The sequence below is a fragment of the Calonectris borealis genome, chromosome 5, assembly GCF_964195595.1.
Source record: "Calonectris borealis chromosome 5, bCalBor7.hap1.2, whole genome shotgun sequence".
In the NCBI taxonomy this organism is placed as follows: Eukaryota; Metazoa; Chordata; class Aves; order Procellariiformes; family Procellariidae; genus Calonectris; species Calonectris borealis.
Window position 1 is genome coordinate 39,447,137 of NC_134316.1, and position 22,893 is coordinate 39,470,029.

Sequence of the window (22,893 nt, forward strand, 5' to 3'; positions counted from 1 at the left end):
TTCCTTTTTTGTGGGTTTAACTGCAAGAAATGGGCTTAAAGGCAGGCTTCTTTGCAGGGAAATTGTCCGCTGCAATTGTGGGCAAGTTGGCCCATTCCGTGGCTCTCTTCCTGCTGGTTTCCAATAGTCTTCCCTCTAGAAAATGTTAATGGCCTAGTTGTGCAGCCAGTAGACTGAGCAATTTGAATCAGTAATGAGCCATTAGTCTGAGTCAGTAATTAGACTGAGCAGTAAAGGGTGAAAGCTCTCCTCAGGCAAACCCAAGTGGAGGACGGCTTGTGCTGATGTAAATAAATGGAACTGTTTGTACATGGAAACCTGGAAGCTTTGTCTGCTGGTGGGAAGAAGTCAGGTGCAGCTGGCACAAATTCACCTGCTGTCTGCTCGCAGGGAGGGGAGCACGCTGCCTCCACGGTGGTTAGCATCTCAGAAGTCAGGTAATATCTTGACAAAAACGTCAAGTTGAAATGTGACCCAAACCTGAGACTGGGACTTTGGTCTTTACCTTCTCCAGTTCTTTCTGGATTCAACCGGGTAGTGATCAAATCTGAAACAGAGCTGTGCTATTACACAAACCAAGTGCCCAATTATTCCTGCCACTCTAGCATTATAAATACTGAGAAAATGCTTTATGATGTCTTTAGCAGCTTGTGGAGGATACAGGAAAGATAGAGAAATATTGTATGGCCTTCATCAGTAAGGTGAAAGAAATACAAGTTTACTGGGGCAGTACGAAGTCAAGTGATGGTTCTAGCCGGTGAACACCATCTTATGATGAATTTCTTGCAGAAAATTAGCAGGTACTAAGTCTGCAGTGCTACCCAAACAATTCTTCTGGATCCATTATGTTACATATTTATTTTAAAATATATAATATACTAGTTTATAAGTCTGGATGAAGGAGAATTTTCATGCAAAAATTACTTTCTGAACTGTTTAACTTTGTCATGTAATATTCCTAGACCAGGGCTGACATGTTTCTGTCAGGTCTTTTCTGGATAAAATATACACGTATACACGAAGTGTGCGCATACAATTTGATGCTTCTGGACAGTGCTGTGTGTGTAGTGTAGCTATGTGGAAAGTCGGACTGTGCTATACATATATAGTAAGTCTGCTTCCTGAAAGCAGCAGATTTGCTGTGCGTGTGCTGTGTGAATGCTCCAAGTCCTCTGGTTGTGCAAAAGCTTGATTTGTCCTACCACACACTGGTGGTGACAGTTTCTCAGTCTACCCTGATAAAATTTAACAGGGGGCTGGAAATTATCTCTGGGAGAAACATGAATGTGTGCTGCTTTTCATAAAACTGGGATAAAAACTCAGGCAACTGAGAAGTAACTGGGAGAGATGAGTGTAACAAAAACACTGTCCTGCAAAGGCTTGAGTGGGCTGTGAATAAAAAATTCTGTAGATGGAATTTGTAGCACATAAGACTTTGGTTAGCTCATATTTATATTTCCAAGCAAGCTTAGCAGTGGAATTGAAGTTTGCTTCTCTATTATAAAAATAGTTCTGTAAAAAATACCATTACTTTAATCAGTAGGTTTGCCAGTTCGTAGATATTCAGAATTCTGTCTGGTTCCTATTGCTATCCCTATACTGCACATAATCTACAAAATTGTTTATTAAATTCCAGTTAAATGTAATTGTAGAAAGCAAGTGAATTTCACAGGTATGGCAGATTGTAGTTTGCCAATATTACAGATTTTATAAGATAGAGAGAACCTAGCTTTTAACTGGGAGTTGTGATCAATTTTTGTGAGAACAGAAGAATGTAATTTTACAATACTGTGTATACTGGATCACTTTTCCAGAGTAGAGCAATGTTCTAAGAAACACTTAGATATATCTCATAAATCAAACAAATTTTTTAAATATTAAGGTCTAGAAGAAAAATTCAACCTCAAATTTGCTACATAAACAGTAGAATTAAAACCAATCTTTTTGGGTCCCCACATCACTGACTTGTTTGAAATTGTTTAGTTTTCATCAAGACATATTTTTGTGGGCCTCAGAACATATGTATCGAATTTGAGGCTGAAGAAAGTTTCATTGGCAAGTTTAAGCAGAAGGCAAATTCTGTTTTAAAGTATATTTTGTTTGATATAATGCAAGAATTCTGCTTTCATCTATAAAGCAACAGTTCTAATCGGTAGGTTAGTCTATATAATATGACTTAATAAAATTGTAGTTTACAAGTGTTATTATAGCAATCTACAGACTGCTCATGTCTGTAATGTCTTAAGGACAGCTGTAAAGGTTTTTAAATGATTAAGTCATGGTATTGAGCAGCCTGGTGAGTAGATCTAATAAGCAGACTAACAATTGATTAAGCAACATCTGTTAAGGTATTATTAACTGTTTATGTGCTATACACAGATTTCTGGTGTCTGACCAATTACAGCTTGCAGAGAAATGGAATAGTTCTGGGGTCTGTGGGTTGTTTTTGTCGTTTAAATACTTCATAGCTATGTGGCCTCAACACCTTTTCTTTTTTAAAGAGTTGTTAAAAAAATTCTTCCCATGCTCTTTGAGTGTCTGGATCAGCATGCCAAGATGTTGTACTATTACGCTGTGTATTTCTCTAGATCCTTTAAAACAGCATCATTATAACTTTGAAATTAATTGTCCTAGACTTCCTGTCTTCTGTAGCTGTTTCTTAAAAATAAACCTGAGGATGAATTGGAGAAATTGCTGGGTTTGCAGATAAGTGAAGCTAGAAGTTGTTTTCTTGTACCAGCCTAACATGACCCTATTTTGTTTGAGTATTCGCATCCTGCAGAAGAATCTAGACATCTGAACGTTAGTGTTGTTTTCTTTCAAATCAGTGTAATGGACCAGGAAATGTATTTTGTCGTTGGTGCAGGGGTTCGGTTGAAGTACTTTTCTTTCAACTCCTTTGCCCCATGAGCTCTGACAAGGTTTCTCTAGAAGAGAGATAAACTATGAAATTGTGACGGGAAAGCTTGAATGCATGTAGAGCATGTGTGCTTGTCAATAAGGTAGGGGGAAGCTGGAGAGGCAACCACAATGTTTGTTCAAGTTCCTGAGACAGCACCTATGGGAATTAAAGCTTCTTTAGAACAGATCTAGCTGGAATAATAGCTTCCCTCCGTGCGCTCATCTGGGTTTTTGTTTTATGTTGACAGCAAGGGAGATGTATTGCAAAATGCTTTGATAACAGCTAGGGATGGGAGAAGTCTTCCCGACAGACTGAATTTCTCTGGGCTGTGTCCGTGTATTTTATTACATGTCACTGTGCTCAGCTTGGTGCTCAGATTCTGGTGGGACCTTTAGGTGCTGCAGCAAAGCAATTCTCATGTGTAAGGACTTGACGGGTTTCATCTTGACTGTTCAGCTGCTCACAAATACGCCTTTAAATGATGATGGCTCTTAAGATCAGTTGTCTTGGGCTTGTTTTGAACAGGGAATCTGTAGATGTCTGGCAGTCTGTAACTTCGAGGAATGACCTTCCTCCTCTTAAAATAAAAATGCTTTTAATTTTGAGAATGTGGTGTCACTTGTACCCTGTGTACATTTGAGACGTGCTTTGTTCCCTACGTACAGATTTCCTTCTGAAGCACGTTAGGTCCTTTGGAGGTCCTTCCAGCACTACTCAGTTACCCTGCCTATCTGCTTCCCTGCATTCTTCCCTATTTCTTCCCTCATACAGAAGAAGTATTTCTTCAGTAATCAAATACAAAAACTCCTTTAGACTAAATTCAGATCCTGGGGTGAACTAGCTGGGGTAGTATAGATAGAGAGCAGAGTTGTACTTACTCACTAAAGTTCTGAACTTCTACTCTTAATGATCCTGGGGGGAAAAAACCTGCAAAAACAAGCGGTGAAAAAAAATAGTTAGGTTTTTTCCCCTTCCCTCATTTGCACACATGCAGTACAGAAGTAGCAGCGAGGTATCCATTCTCTTTGCCTGCGAGGAAATGAAAAGGCATATTGTAAGCCCAAGACTAGTCTGGTTGTCAGCCAGGAATTAGTCCTCTAAAGGAGAAAGGGAGAGGGGCTGGCGGGAGAAGAGGCTGGGCAGGGGGAGTTGGAAGGGGGAAAGTACACTTTGAGATAGGTTCAATGCACATGGCTAGAGGTGGAAGGAGTCTTGTGCTTCCTCAGCATGCAGGTGTCGGGAGAAAGGAAGGAGCTTGTGTTCTTATACACGGGCATGTGTCTGGGGGAGCAGGGTCAAAAATTTAGACTATTTACTTAATCCCTTGGAAAGGCTTTTTTTCCTTCTGTTTTCTTTTTGTGTTTAACAGACTGCTTTACAGGGGACATGTGTGGTAATTAACACATGCAGCTGTAGGGCTTCAGCCATATGTCTGAATTTCAAATGGCCATTGATCTGGGAAATTTGCTGCCGTCTCCACCCCCCACTTACAGGTCGTATTCCTTGAAGATGTGGGGGAATTTATAGAGTCTTTACCTTGAAGAGACCAGAGCTGGAAGGAGAGGAGTGAAAGGGAATGTGTGTGATGTTGGGGAGAGAGGGAAGAGACTGTGAGATTCCAATCACACCCTTCATGCCCCTTGCCCCCCACCACCATATATTTCAGGTAGCTTCTAAAACGTTCCCAAAGCTAGAGATCTGATCATTACTCATATGAAGCTTGCATAACGATTGTTAATTTTTTTCCTCATTCAGCAAAGCAGTCTAAGATCAGAATCACAGTGTCCTTGCGGGCTTTTCAGATGTGCTCCCTTTTCCACAGCTGCAGGTATCTGGCCTCTTACACAGCCTAGAAGTGGCAAGGTGGAGTTGATTGTGGACTCTGAGCAGCCTTTAGGGAGGGGTGGTAAAGGAGGGGGTGTGCTGGGGGGGGAACAGAGAATACTTCACATCAAAGCAGAGGCTTCTGAAAGAAGACGTGATATATTGTAGGTAGAATCAAACCAGAGAGGCTAAACTAAATAATCATACAGTGGTTGTTGCTTTGCCAACTGTGATCAGGCAGCTGTCGACAGTGCTATAGAGCTTTCTACAAACTTCTCTCCAAGTTTGGGGCAATGTCAAGTGCTAAAATCTTGCTATGAGATATGGTGTCTTAAGTGAAATATTTCTCTGTGCGGAAACTTTTTTGCTCCCTGTTTTATTTCAAATGTCACTCAAGGCAGTGAGCCAAATGGAAGATGGTTCAAAATTAAGATACTGTGATTTAAAATCCTGCAGTATCTATCATACTTCTAGCGCTTACAGGATGAGATAAAAATGTATTCTTCTACCAAGTAGGAAGCTATAAAAAAAGAAAGCCTCTTTTCCTCCTCTTCTCCTTCTTCAATCTATTTTTAAACTTTCTCAATGCTGGCTATTGCTGATTTCTTGATCTCATCACTCACTCCACAGTGTAAATAACGCTGACACTTCGGAGGTGTTTCTGCTCTGGAAAAAAACCCCAACAAACATTCCTAATAGTGTATACTCCAACTCTTGCTGAAGGGGGACTGTGATTTAGCCCTTACAGTATTGCTGCTCTGTTTTTCTGTGTTCTGCCTGTCCTCTCCACTTTCCCTGTGAAGCTTAGTGCCAGGACTGTCTGGAGCAGCCATGTACCATACTGCCTCTTCTTGACTCATCTCCTTTTTCTCCCTTTATTACTACGGACAGTGTTCCTTCTTGGGACAAAGTGGCCTAACATCCCTTCTATGGATTGGCATGACTTCTTCCAAATAATTTGGTTGTAGCCTATGTTGATATGCACTTGGATACAACTTTTGTTACACACATGCAGGGCCTAATTTTTCTTTACTCGCTGTTGATTACAGCTGTTTTATTTCCTTTCAATTGTTTATCTCCCTGAAGAATAAGGTTATTCCTATCCTTTCTCTCCTTTTCATTATCTTGATCCTTTTCTCTAGAGAAAAAGGGAAGTGCTGGATTTACAGCCATATAATTGCTGGGTTGCATTTACCACAGCAAGGCTTTTCTATGCCAGTTGACCTGTGAAGGTGTCTGCTGGTCAAAATGAGCCTTGGAGACTCAGTTTTGAAGCTGAGTGTTATCTGCACAGCCAGCTGCCATTGTCCAGTAGGAAATATGTCATGATTCTTCAGCAAGCATCAGGTAGTCATGATTTTTGGTAACAGGTAGTTTTTGACGCTATGTGTTATGACCAGTCCCAAAAGCCATCCAGAACCCTTGGTTCTTTTAGGTATCCCTCCATTTCTCCTTGGGTATGTGTATCAGTAGGGGGATGACATTAGGCTTTTGAAGGACAGCTCAGTATGCAGCAGAATGAAAAATATTCTTTACTTCCATAGGGAGCCTCTTTCTGCAGCCTATATGAGTTCTTTAGATTTGAAGGTATCCTGTTAGCCTTCCTGTGTGTCGTTGTAGCTGAGCTTTTTATGCCACTGAAATTGCTGCTGGTACGTAAGGGAAATAGCCACGCTCAGTGGTGGTCTTTAGGTGTGCAGAGCATTGCTAGAAGCTGTGAAACCTTGGTCTGCTGTCACAGGCAGGCTGTGATCCTCTCTGAAAACTTAACCGATGACCGAAGCAGAGCCAGAAACTGAGCTGGGGCTCTGAGCTTTGTTCTACTTCTCATTCCTCAACAGGTAGTTGAACTAGCATTTTTTTAACCATGCTCGTGTGGCTGGTGAGGATTGGCTCGCAGCTTGTGTGCCGCAAAATGCTATGTTCTGAAATTACCTGCTGAAATAAAAAGTTTACATGTAAATGTATGGCATTTACATGTAGAGTTTCTAGGCAAGCTGTGCAGTGGGGCCAATGGACTCTAGGCCAAAGAGGGATTTTAGTTATCCCTGCTGCTGCTTAGCTGATTTTGTGAGGTATATGAAAAATACAAAGGAGGATGAATTCTGACACCGTGGGATTGGGAATATGCTTGTTTTTCAAGATGAAAGTATTGCATAGTTTATACAGTCATTAAGAAATGACTTTCTTGATTATTATCTCAGCTGGGTGCCAAGAACAGCAGCAGGATAGAAAAGATGCAGCAATATCAGGGAAATACTGCCTTCTTCCAAAGAATTACGACACTTTGCCTATGAGGGAAGGGAGGAACTCAGCTCAAAGGGAGAAATGGTCAAATCTGATACAATGGAAATGGTAGATTAATGAAAATATATATGACTTGCATCTTAGCAGCTCCCTCAAGAGCCTTTGAATGGATGATAAGCAGGTTCTTTTAAGTTGGTGTGGTGTTTTTTTTTCTTTTTTTTTTCCCCCCTTCTCCTTGGCAATTTGAGCCACTCTGGGAATGAATTTGAAGGTTTTGACTTAAATTAAGGCAATTAAAACCATTGCCAAGCTAGATGCCATTCTCTTCGGGGAAGGGACATAACTGAAGGAGTTAAGGCTTGGCTCTGTAGGTCAGGGCTGATGACAACAGGATATATTTCTAAGTCATACGACGCCACATGATTTCTGTCTAGCTTCACAAATGAAACTGCTGCGGAGGGTGTTGGGGGAGGGTGGGAATAACAAGAATCTGAAGATGGTGGGGGGACAATACCTTCACAGCTTGAAGGTGATTCCACATTGATCAAAACAAAGCTTTTTGTGCAACTCTAAACTGGAGATGGTCTCAAACTACTCTGTCCTTTATTACCTGCTTCTCCTTTTTCGCAGATGAGGTTCAAATCTGGCCTTGGGCATTTATTTTCACATTAGTTCCAAATCTTTGAAGAGACCTGTTTTGCCTTTTGGGTAGGAATTTGGCTGTGCAGTCTAAAAATTGTAAAACTGCGTAAGGTAAACCTATGCACAATGACAGGTCTTCTGCGTCCAGGCTTCCTTGCATTTGACCTTAGAAATGCTCTGTTAACCAAGCTGAAATCTGATCATCTGTTTCTCTGCTCATCTCTTATGGACAAACTGCTTTGATAGAAAAGAAGATCTCGGTGTTGCACTTTGGCCCAAAATGAACTGAAAATTCTAGTTAAGTTCAGAACAGCAGGACTGCGTGCAGGTTCCTTGTTCTGAATTACTTCTGTATTCAGGCTACTTGAGAGATACTGCTGCTCCTTGTCCAAAACTCCAAGCCTGCAAAATTGGTTAAGGCTGCAGTTTACTGTTCACAATTTGGAGAGAAACTGGCTGAAAATGAAGAAATCTTATTTCACAGGTTTTGGACACCTCATTTATTCCTTAGTATAACAAAAGAGAGATCACATAAACTTGCGGCTCCCTGCTGTCCTCCCAAATTAGTTGATAGCACTATAATTGGGATCTTAGCTTGAGAAAGGGGAGAGCAAAGGATGGGTCTCAAGTTTGAATCAGGTGAGTGCTCTAAATACTGACTTTAATTATTTTAAGGTTCTTGCTTTGTCTTCTGCTTGGAAGCATGCCCATATACCCGAGGAAAAAATATTATTTGGAATGCTACATTTCTATAAGTGGGTTAAAACAACAACTTTTCACAAGTACCTAAGCAAACTTACATCATTAGAAAGTTCACAACCAGCTCAGCCTGATTCTCTGAGCCTTCATGGATGTGCTTGTTCCTAGAATAACATGTATGTATGTCTCTGCATTGGCACCCAAATCCCTAAGAGTTTTGCCATCAAAGTGGTAAAGTATAATGTCTTAGTTTTCAGCTGCATTGTCCTCCATGCAGCAATACTAGGAATATTTTTTTTTTCTCCCCAGAAAGCTTTGCATAACTTATAGAAGTGAGTCAGGTATTTAAGTGGTAATTACCGTAGGGCTTGGTTCAACCTGCAAAGTTCAAATCTGAATCTGGATCTGAACTTTCCCAGAGGCAGGGGGTGTGTTTGGACATTGTGTTGGTTTGACCTATTATAGTGCAAGCTCTGAAATGCAGGTCCAGATGTGGACTGGAATTCTGTATCATCCCAAGTATGAGACATTCAGGGCCACTTGTTTTGTTCAAACTGACTCCTGTTAAATGATACATAATTGAAATAATACAAAACTGGATCTCATTTTGGGAAAGGTGTCTACAGCATTGTGTCTGAAGGGTAATATCTTGCTGTGCCTTTATTTTTCAAAAGGAGCCATTTGCGGAAAACTATGAAGAATGAGAAGTTAGAGGGCAGGTCGTTTTGGCTAATTACTGTAGAAGTACCTTGAGAACTTAAGCAGTAAATGAGGACTTTGGATTTTAGAGAGATTCTATCTGAATCTTGGGATTCAACAATTTTAAAGCTGCCGAATCCCAGAGACTAGAGCATCGCTATTAATACAGAATGCTGCTCCAGACCCCCTTTGACACGTTTGCTTTTGAAGGACCAGGCCCAGGGAGAGAGAGCTCTTTGTTTGCGGTCAGAATAAACTCATTGTATACCCAGACAATTAACTCTTCAATCGACTTGCCAGCCTCTGTAAAGCGCTCCGGTCCCCTCTCTGTCTATCTCCAGTTCTATTCAGACACTTAAGCACACCAATGTTTTTTTGTTTATTATTCTGAAAAAGCCCTTCACAAGAATAGTCAGAGCGGATCAACATTGTCCTCCCAGCAGCATTTATCTCCGCCTGGCAGTGAATGTGTCAATCAGGAATCAAAAAGCCAAACAGAGGAGGCTTTGAATTGTGTCACGGGGGTCAGAGTTACTTCCAGCTGTCGGTGCGTGGGATAGGCTTTCTCGCAGGGCGAAGAATTGTGCTGCCATACAAATGCACTGCCTACATTGGACCACAAAGTCCTCAGGGCTTGAGTGGCTTTTTTCATGTTGACGCACCTGCGAGGGAGATGTGAGGAGGGAGCGGGGAAGGGGGGGAAACTAATGCCTTCCAGAAGGCGCAGGGGAAGGCTCCTCGTCCTATGCCTGGAATGCAGTGTTGCAGTAAACACTGCCTGCGCCTGTATGGCATACAGAATGGTTGATGTAGGAAGGGAAAAATCCCTGCAGTGACAGTGCAAGTCAACCTTTGCAGTTAAGAGCTCTTTAAGCCGTACAGAGCCTTTCATGTTCAACACTTAGGTGCATTTTCATCTTTTTAAGCAAAACTTTTCCATGCTTTGGTCCACGTCCAAGTGTTTGTGAGTTGTTATATCTGAAGGGAGCACATTGTTGCTGTTTCTTAAAATGAAGGCAATGAAGAGTGAAAACTCGCTTTTGCTACTTTGATTTAAAAAGTTGGGTTTTTTGTAACGGCTTTGGGATCTCCGTGCATAGAACTGGAAAAGGGTGTGAAAACCTGGCAGGGAAGTCTATCTGCACTGGTGCATTTCCATTTCAGCTGCTTGGCAAGAAATTATCTCGATTTGGCTGAATTATAAGAATTTCACATTTTTTTGGCATGACTGCTAACTTTCTGCATTTATATTGGCGATATATGTCTCTGCATAAAAGTTGCATAGACTATTAAATTAATTATGACTTGCTGAAACTGTTTCAATTGATGTAGGGAAGGATTGTGATTAAGGCAACAATTTGCTCCACCCCTTCAATACTGGAAGGGACGTGTATTTTTGTTTAAGACCCCTATATAGTGCAAACACAGTTTTTGTTGTCTTTTATTAGTACTTAAAACAACACTGCCAAGCCAGGGGATAATACATAGAAATGTTAAAGTTGTAAAATTGCATCTTCAAGATTCAGGAACTGCACAGATACAGGGAGCCTGAGTTGACCTGGCAGGTCTTTGTTGCATCTGACCAGAGTTACTAAAGCCACAGAAAGGTGTATGTGAGACTTAAGTCCCCCAAGAGTGCTCAAGCCTAGGAGAGCTCTTCTCCCTTCCAGTTGGTTTGACAGACTCACTAAAGGTGGGCTATGCTACATTGAACAGGACATGCTAAGAGTTCATTCATTGTTCACTCATTGTCCTAGCACCGACAGCTGGAAGTAACTCTGCTCGAAGTCACCTATTTAGCTTCAGCTATGCTCTGTAATGGCTCACCCAAAACCAGATGATGGTAAGTGAAGGAACCACTTGACACTGGACAAAGGCTGCCTCCTCCCAGGGCAGGGCTATGCACTTAAAATTGTCATCCTCTTATTCTATCAGGCTGACTCAAAGTCTGGGAACTCTTGATGTTCAAGCTGTAGACTTCCAAAAAAGACTAGATTTTGTACAAGGCCTGGATGGTTGACCTCATAAGCACTAACGTTCCTTTAAAATGGTAGAAATGTTTACAGAGTGTCTCATGGATACCAGTGAGAACACAAAGGTGTTGGTTGAGATTGTGGTTGCTTAGGAAGAGTATGGATCTTAGTCTGTTAACGTGATGCAAGTATACAAAGGACTTCTGCAGTGGGTATATTTTCTTGGGTAGGAGATGTGATATAGGAGGTTAATTCTATCACCTAACATTCCCCTTTCTTCAGCTTCCATTCGGTGGCTTGAGGCAAGAGCAGTGATTCACAGCAGCAGGCAGTTACTTCACATTTTTCCATAGTAATTTATGTTTTTTCTACGTCAGGGAGTTTACTTTTCCCCAGACATAACTGGAGTTGCTCATGGCCTCAGTGCCTGTCGTTTAGAGTAAAAAGATCACTTTAACAGTTGTCTTTCCCATGAACTGAATCTCCTTGTCCTTCAAGCCCAGTGTACACTGCAGTTGTTCCAGATGTGAATGCTTCCTAGATATTCTGCAGGGATGAGGGTAAGGGAGGCAAGTCCTAGTGGGAGCATAAAGAGTTCTTGCTCACCACTAGCAATAGATCTGAGCTATTGTTGGGTTAACACAACAAAAACTGCTGTTAAGCTTATGAGCCTCTGACAGTGGTAGTGCAAGTGGGCTTCTGGCTTATAGCCATGGTATCTTAATGTGAAAAGGGCTTAGGGAGAGTTGTTTGGACCTGCCTGTTTCTGTCTTTCCAGTGATATGACAAAAATACCATTTTTCAGTTGACACCAGTCGAGCCAGAAAAATCAGTTCAACTTTTGCAGGTGTACCCTAGGAAAAGGAGGCTTACTGGAAAGGAGTTTTATGGCTTTAAAACTATGTCCTATCAGAGGTATTCTGTTGAGTGATGCTGTCTGTATTCAGTGGTTGTCTTGGAAAAATAAAGCGGTATTCATGCTGGGTTGTAATATGTGGAAGAGAAGCACGCCAATGCACTCTTCATCAAGGCTCTGAGAATATTCTGCAACCAAGGGAAATGATCTTTGATGATTCTGCAGTACGTGAATTCCTGATCTGGAAGCATTGCCGTCTAGAGGGATTAGGAAGCACTTGCTTGACCTCTTTGATCCCTCTGTCTTTGACATGCTCTGCATGAGGAACTATTGCAGTTACACACCTTTTTTTAAAGTGTGGAATTTAATAGCTTTTTGAAGAAAGGAATAGATCATACTTGATGAACATATTTCACGACCTTTTTCTCCAAAGTAACAATATCCTGTACATCTCATAATATCATAGGAGACCCCAGGTCTTTGAAATAACTTGGTTTTTCTGTTCTGTGTTAGAATGCTTCTTTAAGGAATACAAAATGTTTGTTCAAAACTATGTAAAATAGAACTTATTCCTTGTTTACCAGGAGCAAACAGGCCAGTGGAACAAATGTTCAGTGTGATGAACGGTGTATTGAGCGAGAAGAAAAATCAAATGAGAGTAGACAAGTATTAAGGTTATTCTTCTGCCCAAAGAGAACGGCAGTGAAACTTTTTGCCATAAGCTAATTTGAAACACTGAGACCTGCTGAGAATTCTCTAGTTTAAGAAATAGATTTGGTGCTTTCAGAGTAAGAAGCTGGCAGCTGGGAAGTGAGCATGATGTTTTTAATAAAGTGCAATTTTTGTCTTTTATGTGACTATTTCATGACCTTTAAAAAAAAAATCAGAAATATCCCTGCTTTTGATTTTTGAAATATGGTGAATATAATTACAGGGCTCTTGTCTATTGCATTTTTTTCTTGTATGTGTGATGAAAGAACTATACTTGCTTGAACAACAGGGGAGTAATTATACTTCCCTCTATTTGCAAAACCCTTAACACTACTGGGTGCTGCTACAATGTGGATTTAGTGACAATTTGGCCTTAGTAACTCAGTGAGGAAATGATTGTGTAGTTTACAGCCATTTTACTGAGATGATCTTAAAAATAAAACACAATTCAAAGGTTAGTTTGGTATTTTTGTTTATTTGCTGCATTTATTCTGTCATTGTTTAATACCCTTCAGGAGCTTAATGGCTAACTTTATACAAAAACTACTACAAAATTATCTTTAAGAAGAATGTATTTCTCAAATAGTAATTGCTACTGCCTCTGTTCTTCACACACGCACATGAACCTAAAAGAAACCCCCTGAACCTGAAGCGTCCCAAGTTCTGCCAAAGTTCACATAATGGTTTGGATAAAAACTGTTGTGGCTCAGATCCACTTCTAATTTTTCTCCATTGTTGGCTTCTGGGTTGCTGCTTTAAATCTGAAAAGCAATTCTGTAATTACTTGGTGCAGAAGCATTCATGAGAACAATAGGAATAACCTTATTATCATGCTGGTAATTTTTTTTATGCCAGGTCTCTTTTCATTTTATATAACCCAAGAATTATTCACCTTTCCAGTTGTTCTATGAGTATCTTTTGCAGTTTTGGTTTGGTTTCTCAATCTGTAAAGCCAATCATGCTGATTACATGCTGCTTACTGCTTCATTACAGTGTGAAGTGTCATCCTAAATAAAAAATATCATAACTGTGGTTTCTGGGATCTTGTAGAAGCAGAGCAGCCTATTCTGACGAAAGTGAAGATCAACTTTTATCCAGAGATTTCTTTAAAGGGCAAAATCTTCCTTCTTCTAAATTAAGCAAAATTTGGGAATTTTTTCCAAGAAATCAGTTGCTCAAACTTTCAAAGAAAAATACTGCTTATCTATATTATTGGTAATACCTAATAACAGGAAAACTCAGAACAAGAGTTGACCGAGGAACGGTAAGTATTTTTTCTTCCAAATATTTTTGCTATGCTTATAATTAAGCATAAAACCAGATACATTGATCAAGAGGGAAAATGACAACAAGATCTCATGCTTGTTTGTCAACCTCCTTTACTTCAGTGGATCTCTGAGGTTGAAATGAAATTACCATCACATTTTTTCTTTCTGTGAATTAGATTGCTTTCTGTGGAGATGCATAAAATTAATGATCTATGGAAGAGGTGTTCAGGCTTTTGCTCACTTTATAAAATTGCAAATACAGATATTGGTGGAAAAATAGTTTACAAGCCTCTGTTTTCCATCTCTGCCCTTCCCTCCCCCTTCCAATGGTCTTTTACTTTTGTAATTGGAACCAATATAAGGGAAGGCTGAGGACGGGTATTGCTACTTCTGGGAGGGGCTGTCCCATGCACCTTTCCCCTAAATGGCTTCTGCCCTGTGCATCTGATACAATTGTGGAGATGGTGGTGAGCCTGGGTTTTCTGGCATAGACTTCTCCCTCCAGCTGATTTTTGCTGTGCAACTTTCCATTTTAGGTTACTGCCAACTTTGATGCCTAGTGTCATCTTTGCCCAATTAATATATGCAAAAATAAGTGCTACAAATCGTAAGTTTGTAAAGCCACTGTATTCCAAAAAGGAAAAAAAAAAGCAATTCTAGGCTAATCTCATCTTAGTTTACATCCCAACAATGTTCTACATTCTTATCTTGCAACATAACAAAAGACTTTCCTCTATGGTTTGTTCTAGCTTAGCTTGCCCACAGTCAAAGATTTTGCCTCACTTAACGCTCTGCCACTGTCCTAGTGGTGTGTAAAAATGCTCCAAGCTGGGACTTGGAACCCAGATCCCTCTGAGCGCTGAGGAAATTAGATTCAGCCTGGATCCAAGCTGGGTTTGTAGATATGACGGATAGGTGCACTAAGCCAAACAGTGTAAACTCAGCACTTTTTCCTGTGGTCAATCTCTAAATTTTTAGATTTGTATTTCCTGTGGAATCTTTTTTGGTTGAAGCTTTTAATTATGAAAGACTTGTGGTCAGAAGACATGGAGTGCTCTTGCACATGAAAAACCTAATCTAAGAGAAGTTCTTTTTCCACGATTTTGCAATTAGAAGACATTGCCACAGCGTTGCAATTAGATGCAGACATTGTAAGAAAAAAGATTTGCTATTGACCATCCGTTTCTAACAGCTCTGCAGTGAATGCTGGTGCCAGGTTCTGCACAGGTAAGTTTCAGAAGAAGAGTTTTTCTTTTGAACAAAAAGAATAAGGAGAAAGACCCAGTGGGACAGCAATTCCCAGGCCTCTGCTGTCTCAGGAAATGTCCTGGGTGGGATATATAGCCACCTGAAACTAAGGCGGCGATTGCCTGATCAGTGCAACAAGGAGAGACTACCAGGTGATGCACACCGATGGTCTGTGGAGGGAGAGGGGAGGGAGGGAGGCTTCTTTTAAGTCTAGGGATAGTGCTTGATGCATGCTTGCTATGTAAAATATTATTGTTGTTAGCGTAAACTCTGAATAATTTGTTTCCGCTCTGTCTGTCTTCTCTCTCTTCCGGACTTGGCCGGGCCACGTACAAATCCCAATCATTCAACAGTACTGGAGAGTAGATAGTATTTACCTCAATAATGGTAGTTTCTTTTCGATTCTTTTTAACCCTCAATTCAGATGACGGTTCGAAGCCAACACCTACCATGGAAACCCAGCCTATTTTCGATGGAGAAGGTAAGAGCATCCCTTAAAAAAAACCATGATAACAAAAAAGCTACTTCTTTCTCTCCTCTCTCCCCGCCCCCCCTCCCCAGGATTTATGGCTCAAATGCTTTTTTTATCCTGCAAAGCAGAAAAGCCAGTGAATCTCATAAGTTATCCAAATTTCACAGTGCCCTCGGGACTTCAGGTATTTTCCCTAATTCTTTTACATCCTCCCCTCTTCCTTGGAATCCAACAATAACACCAGTTGACCAGATTCCGGGGGTAACCTTGGAGGAAAAGGTGTCTTGGCGGAAAAATTATGCATTGAGTCAGAAATGGCAACTTCCTTTAGACTGTCCTTACCCCCTCACTCTCTCCACCCTTGTGATACCAATGCTGGGAGTTTCATAACCTCCGCGATGCGTTACGGCTTCACGAAAGGGAGGGTAGTGCAAAACCACAGCTTGTGAATGTTGACTTAGAAGAAAATTGCTGGGAGGTTTCTTTATTTAGCAATTACTTTCATTGACGCACGTACTATTTAAGCAAATGAAGTCAGTGTCCTGGGCCCATTTAATTCACGGCCCACCAAGGCAGTTTCCTTCTCAAATGGGCTAATCTTGCGATTGTATTATTTTGGAGAGGGAATATTGGACTTTACTACCAGTGGAGATAGTGGTCCTTGGGCCTATTAGCAGCTGCGTAAATCTTGTATATTGCTTAGAAGTAGTGCATGTTTTCTACAGATTTAAACCCACAACCATCATAGTCAAGCTATAGGCCGAACCACTCTGTGATGCACCTGAAACTGTGGACCTCAAGGGAGTGAGGGAAAGCCTGTGCTTGTCACACTGAACTGCTGTACTTGACACTTTTTTTTGAACTGGATCAAAGGCAGAGGTGGAGACTGCTGAGCAAGAGTAGGTGGTGCTGTTGATACCTCCTGCCTTCTTGTAAAAACAGGTGATAGGGTGGGTTTTTTTGTTGCTAAAATAAGCTTATTTAATAGCAAGATGCTGTAGTCCTGTCACTTCCATTTAGTGATCATAGGTTTGTAAGAATCTTCTTGTGAACTTTAAGAAACAAAGCAAAGCCCTCAGAGCAAAAAGCATTCTCAAATAAACAGAGGAGACTGAAGCCATGCTGACTATCTCATGTTTATATCAAAAGAAGTTCCTCCTGGCAGCAAGCTGATGTTGTATTAAATTGCTGTTTGTAATCACAGCATGCTTCTGGCCTTTAAGTTTTCCCCTGAGAGGGTGCCCACAGATATTCAAAGGGAAGAATGCACTAGTAAAATGCAGGAGTGAGCTGATCTGGTTAATACAGCCTGTTCAGAAGCTCCTTCTAGGAGAGACTCAGCATTTTGGTCATTCAAATAGAACTAGGCAAAGTCCTTGAGAAACAGTGTAGTGAACAGACCTTTTCTGATCCTTCTGGTGACAGACAGTCTGAAAAAAAATCTTGTCCTATCTTCTACGAAAAACATTTTCAAAAACCTTTCCTTTGATTTGTAGGTGAAATCAAGTCTGATAAATGGGCTTGGCCTGTATGATGAAAGATTGCCTCTCACAAATCTTGCAATATATTATGCAAGACCTTCGCTCCTAAACTTGTAGAGAGAATGACTAATGTGGTGGCTTTCTGTTGTATTAGCAGTGTCCCTTATGACTTGGGAGAAGAGAGTCTGAGTCTGACAGGCAGGTTAATCAAGCTATGCATCGATGAATAAACTCTGCTAACTTTGTCACTCTGTATTTTTGTCATTCCTGTTAGTAAAATAGGACTCACTAGATTTCAGTGGTTGTTGTCGTGACAAGCGTAAGAAAATCCATTCTGGGTCTGATCAGAAGTTTGTATATCCACTACCTTTGAGCGTACTGTCTCCAACCGTGGCTTAAAGTGGGTACATCAGGAAGAGTGTAAGAAGCATTTCGCCTGGAGAAGACTTAAAGGTGACCTAATAGCAGCCTTCCAATACCTACAGGGAGGTTTATCAAGAAGATGGAGCCAGGCTCTTCTCAGTAATGCATTATGAGAGACAATAGTCATAAATTGACACAAAATGTTTGGACTGGATATAAGGAAAAACTTAGTCACCATGAGGACAATGAGGCAGTAAAACAGATTGCCCAGAGAGGTGATATTCTGTCCTTCCTTTCTGAGCCAGTTGGATAAAACCGTGAGCAACCTGGTCTGTTCTTATAGCTGACGCTGTCTGGAGCAGAAGGTTAGACTAGACACCTCAGGATGTCATCCTGAATGATCCCTTGATTCTATCTGAGCAAATGTGTCATGATACTTCACTAGTATACTCTCCCAGTGTCTTAGATAGGTCTTCCTGAGGAATGGCTTGTATTTGGCGTCCGATGTAAATGTCAGATGACAGAAAAGGGCAAAAGAGTTACCTGTCAGGCCTGGACTCTTCATAGATGTTCAAAGGAGTTAAAGTCGAAATCCCATTCAACCCCAACTGGGTTTGGGATCTGCTGGGCTCCTGAAAACCTGTGTATTCAAAGTCAGGCAACCAGAGTGGAGCTCATCGCAACATGAATGGACCATAAAAATGTGGAATTTTTTTCATGCTTTGTTTTTGGGTGGCTACCTTCAATCCACCAGGGGCTGACTTTTTTCAAACGGCATTAAATACACTCAGCTGCCCCTGAAATGTGTGATACCTCTTGGACCTCAACATCTCCAAGGTGACGGTTCACCTTTCTCATGTTTTCACCTACATTAGAGGATAATGAAAATTCAAATTTCAGGCATAATAAGTTTTCCTCCCACTCCTTACCATCCTCCCTGAGGGCATAACAGAGCAGTGCCAGAGATAATGTAGATCAGATAACTTAAACTCTCCTGTCCAAGGTTTGAATCATAAAGCAGCCATCTCTTAAAAATTATTTCACTTCATTACAATGCAGATCTCAGTGATGTTTGTAGTGAATCTCCTCTTAGGACAAGATTCTCCTCTGCAGAAGAATATTTTATTAATGGTCTTTGCTATAATTTTAAATTTTAAAAAGTTTTATTTCCCCCTGCACTTCAAGGCTCTGTTTTCTTTGCATCCACCCTCTATTTAGTTTCAATGTGCAAGTTGTATTCATTTCCTAAAGCATAACTTCTTTAAACATCTTCTCTTTTTGGTAAACTCTTAACTCAGTGGGAATCTACTCTTTCCACAGATCTGTTGTTGAGAGGAGTCTGCGTTGCTTACCTGTGTTCCAAAAAATGTCCAGGTTAACTGGATGGAAAATACATTTTTATGGTAGATCCCAAGGATTAATTTCCTTTTCTTTTCCTTTCTTCTGTTTTCCCACAATTCCTTTTCTGCACCTTTCAACCTCATTTAGACATATGCACCGTTGTGTCTCTAAAGGCCCTGACCCATTCTTCAGCATCTATTGACTTTGGTTGTCCCTCCTTTTTCAGCTGTAGACAGACCCAGTTCATACTGTGCAGAGCCGGAGCTAAATTTTATCCTAGATTTAGGAGTTTGGATCCAGCACTTTGGTTTATGGACTTTTGTGCTTCTCCCCTTCCTACCTCTCACCCAGTGTTTAATTTGATGTAGTTCTCCCACAAAAAAGCTCAAAGGATATAGGTGTATGTATTTGTAGGAGCACATCATGACTGAGTGATGATAAAATAGTGTAGTGAAACCTGCAGATAAGGCAATCTTTGTTAAGCAAACTTTTACTACTGCTGGAATATTAGTGTTCAACCTGTATTTCCATATGAAAAAATTCCCTGAACGTGATTACAATAATGCCTACAATCAATGTATCTGAAAACATTTAGGAAGGAAAAATTCCCTTTCATTTTTCCTTCGTGCTCTTATAATGTATAATCAGTTTCTCTTGTAGTCAGCCAGATTCTCCCTTGCTGAGCAGATCCATGTAAATGTTAACAAGGGAGCAGGAGAACTCTTGTAAAAACTTCTTAGACGAACTTAAGACAAACTCCAGGATCTAGTATTTAAAGCATGCTCTTGTGGAAACTGAAAATTTTCCAGAAAATATTGGTTCTGAAAATGTCACTTGAGGAGCTCTAGCACATGGTATCGAGTACTGCTTTGCTCAGTTCTAATCAAATGCTGATGTTGTGTCACTTCTGTGGCTTAGGGCAAGTTCTGCTGTGTTTTGAAGTTGATTGTAACACCTCAGAGGAGGTGCTCTAAGCACTTTTTTCCCACAAATTTATGTTTGGATGTCTTGGTTGTAGTGCATCAGATGTGCTTTTCTAACCAGAACTTGTTTCTTTAACAGATTTCCTTTCAAGTCTTTCCAGAAATATCTTCATTTCTCTGCCTATTTATTTTGCATTTTGTTGTTGCTTGTTTTAGGGAACTCAGTGTGGTCAGCTCTTCTTGGGCTGTTAAAGCAATATTTAAGGTCTGGATTTTTTTTTAATCTGGATTTCATACGTACTTTAGTGGAAATCAACATATACCGTAGCACACAACATAACCTTTGAGATCTCTAAGTCTTGAGGAGACTTTAGACTTGAGAACTGGGGAAGTAGGGGGTAGAGGGAGGGAAAAAAATGTTTTGCCAGCAGAGAAGTACTCTCTGGAAAGGGAAGATAATGAGATAACCTTGTGGAAGATTTACAAGTAGTGGTTCATAAGAGGTGGAAGACCTCACCAGGGGATGAGCCGATCTCTACAAAGATGGTGGATCAGTTAAGGCATGATTGTAGCCAACATCTTGTCCTCATGAGTTACAATCATGTGTATTCACTAGTTGCTGTAGTTTCTTTAAGGCAGTTATTTTTTCTCTTTCAGAAATCACAGCACCCACCCTTTGGATTAAGCACTTGGTCATCAAAGATTCCAAACTGAACAGCTCCAGTATAAGGAATTCAGGTAATGTTCCATCTAAAAAAAAAAGATTTCTTTTAACTAGGCTGCAATCTCTCACCGTCTGTTCTTGTTTCATTCTTTCTTCGTTGTAACTATCCTGCTGCTTTTCAGTATTGCAGGACCTGAAGTGCAGGCTATAAAATAATTTCAGATAGCATCCTTTTTTGTGTCCAGAAGGCCACGGTCGATGTGTGATGAGGGATGTTTCTGTTTCCCCAAACCATAACTGGGGAACCTCTTAATTTTTCCATCTGTTAATTCATTCGAGCCAGCTGTCATTTTTATTCTGTTTGCTGTTCAGCAGTCTTTCATGGATGTACAAACTGATGCATTTGGCTCTGAGATCTGGGCTATGGTTTTGATCTAAGCAGTTAAGAAAATACAGAGAAGGGCTTCTTTTCTAGCAACTTCAAGATTCTTCTCTGCAGGGGATATTTTTTGATAGAGAAATGATTGGATTATTTCACAATTGAAAATTAGGTTACTTATGTCTGGGCCTAAGTAAATGTTGAGATTATTTTTATGGGTAATAGAGTGGATGAGGGAAGACCCAAGCATAAAAAACAGCAAAGAAAAGATCACGAACATGAGTGGGAAAAGGGAGAGCAGGAAGATGTGAAGTTAGGATGTAAAACTTGTGATTGGAGATGAAGGTGAAACTGTGTGGAGTTACTGAAATCACAAGAAATTGGAAGAATCTGAAGAGGAAAGTTAGGGATTCTCAGTAAAAATGGTTTCTATCTGATATATTTTAACTGAAGTGGGAGAAAGGAAGAAGGTAAGGGAAATATCAAAAGAAGAAAATTGCCTTAAGAAGCCATGGATTTATTTTAAGGTTTAAATAGGAGCTGCTACTATTGCATATATTTTATGAAACAATATATGCTTAGAACATCTGTTGGGAATAACTCCAGTCCCCAGAACAGATAAATTGTGATAGCTTGAAGTACCTCATCACCTGGTATTTCTGGATTAGCCAGAGGGTATTCATGCCACTCAGCAGTTCCCTTAACGTTCCTGTGCCACTTCCAACTGCAGGGTGAAATCAGTGCTAGCTTAAGCAAGATTCTCTTGCTGCAGAGTGGAGAAGAGCTCTTAGGAGGAGGACATCCATCTTTGCCCAGACCCCAGTTTTAGCAAGTCTCCTGTGCCTCACTTCCCAACTGTTTTTGTAGCAGGGTGGTCTGTGTAGGAACTGCCGGTGGGAATCATCCAGAAGCTTCAGATGATGTAGGAGTATCAGCATTCTTCTTTAAGGATGTCTTTCACAGGAGAGCAAATGCAGCTTGTGTTTTGTGAGCTGCTGTGCAATTGAAAGTGATAGTTTAATATTAAAATCCTATGTAATGGGTCCTACCTATCTTGGAGAACAACTTTCCTTCTGATGCAGCAAACCTGGTAGCTGCAATGGAAATAAGAGTTCCTAGATCGGGGTTCTAGGAGGCTACAAAGGGACTGGGGAATGGGAGGGTCTTTTGCTTGAGAACCTGTCTCTCACCCTTTCTTGCCCCGACAGAGCCGAAGTATGCTGTCTTTCACGTTGTAAAGGCAATTGATTTGTTCAAGTGTTTCCTCAGGAAGCTGTCTGATGTAAACCGGAGTTTTGTTCATGGAAGAGTTCCTTTTGTGAGTTTAGTTTTGTCCACTTTTTTTTCAATTGGTTCTGATGTCATTTCTGTTATTCAAACAAGATTATTGTGGGTGCATGCTACAAATCAAAAAAAAAAAAAAAAAGATCTGGAAAATTCAAGAGTTCCATAAGAGGTGGTTTCTACAGCAAGCTAAAAGGAGGTGTGTGGTTCATCTGACTCAGCCTTACAGATTGCCCTGACAGACACTCATTTGCTGTATCATCTCATTAAGAGACTGGGTTGCCAATTTTTAGCCCCAGATTTCCACATTAGGCCATCCAAATACACAGCCATCTCCATCCCTTACACCAAATTATTGATATTAAGAAATGCTACGTCATCAAAATAGGGCTATGGTTTAGCTGATATTAGGTGTGGGCTGCTTTAGCCTGTTTCAAGCAACGAAGCCTAGTCCCCTCGTTTGGTACCTTTCATTCCTTTCATCCCTTGTCATATATGTTAAAAGGCAATGTTGGATAGGTGGGATTGAACAACAAAGAGCTGGGGAGGATAATTACAATTTAGAATCAGGTTCTTCAAATGTCTTCAAGTCTGTCTTGGCTGAAGATGATGAAACAGCTGTCATGAGATGGGCATGCAAAATTAGGGGATGTTTTTAATCACATTTGGCTCATGTCAGCTTGCAATATTAATGCTCAGCACATTTCTGATTTTTCATTTATTTTTAAAGGGTTAAGGTAAGCTTTACTAGTGCAAGATTGGATTTTTGGTTGTGGTATTCACTCAGCTGTATTGTCTCTCTGCGTTTGCACTTACTGTCTTGAAGCAGATACAGCCTGGTATCCTCTTTCAGCAATTTAATGGGATCACTGAAATTAGAGGTGAGAAAAGACCTAGTAGGTCATGTAATCTACTGC

The 22,893-nt window shown here is 40.5% G+C and overlaps 1 protein-coding gene across 2 annotated transcripts in view; it reads left to right on the forward strand.

The window, feature by feature from the left end:
• The window catches only part of SMOC1 (SPARC related modular calcium binding 1), a 133,622-nt gene that overhangs the window by 69,032 nt on the left and 41,697 nt on the right, over positions 1-22,893 (forward strand). For both annotated transcript variants that reach the window (XM_075151954.1, XM_075151955.1), the window contains exons 6-7: positions 15,494-15,550; positions 20,307-20,387. In XM_075151954.1, coding sequence (XP_075008055.1) covers positions 15,494-15,550; positions 20,307-20,387 — 138 coding nt within the window. The remainder of the gene's footprint in view (positions 1-15,493; positions 15,551-20,306; positions 20,388-22,893) is intronic.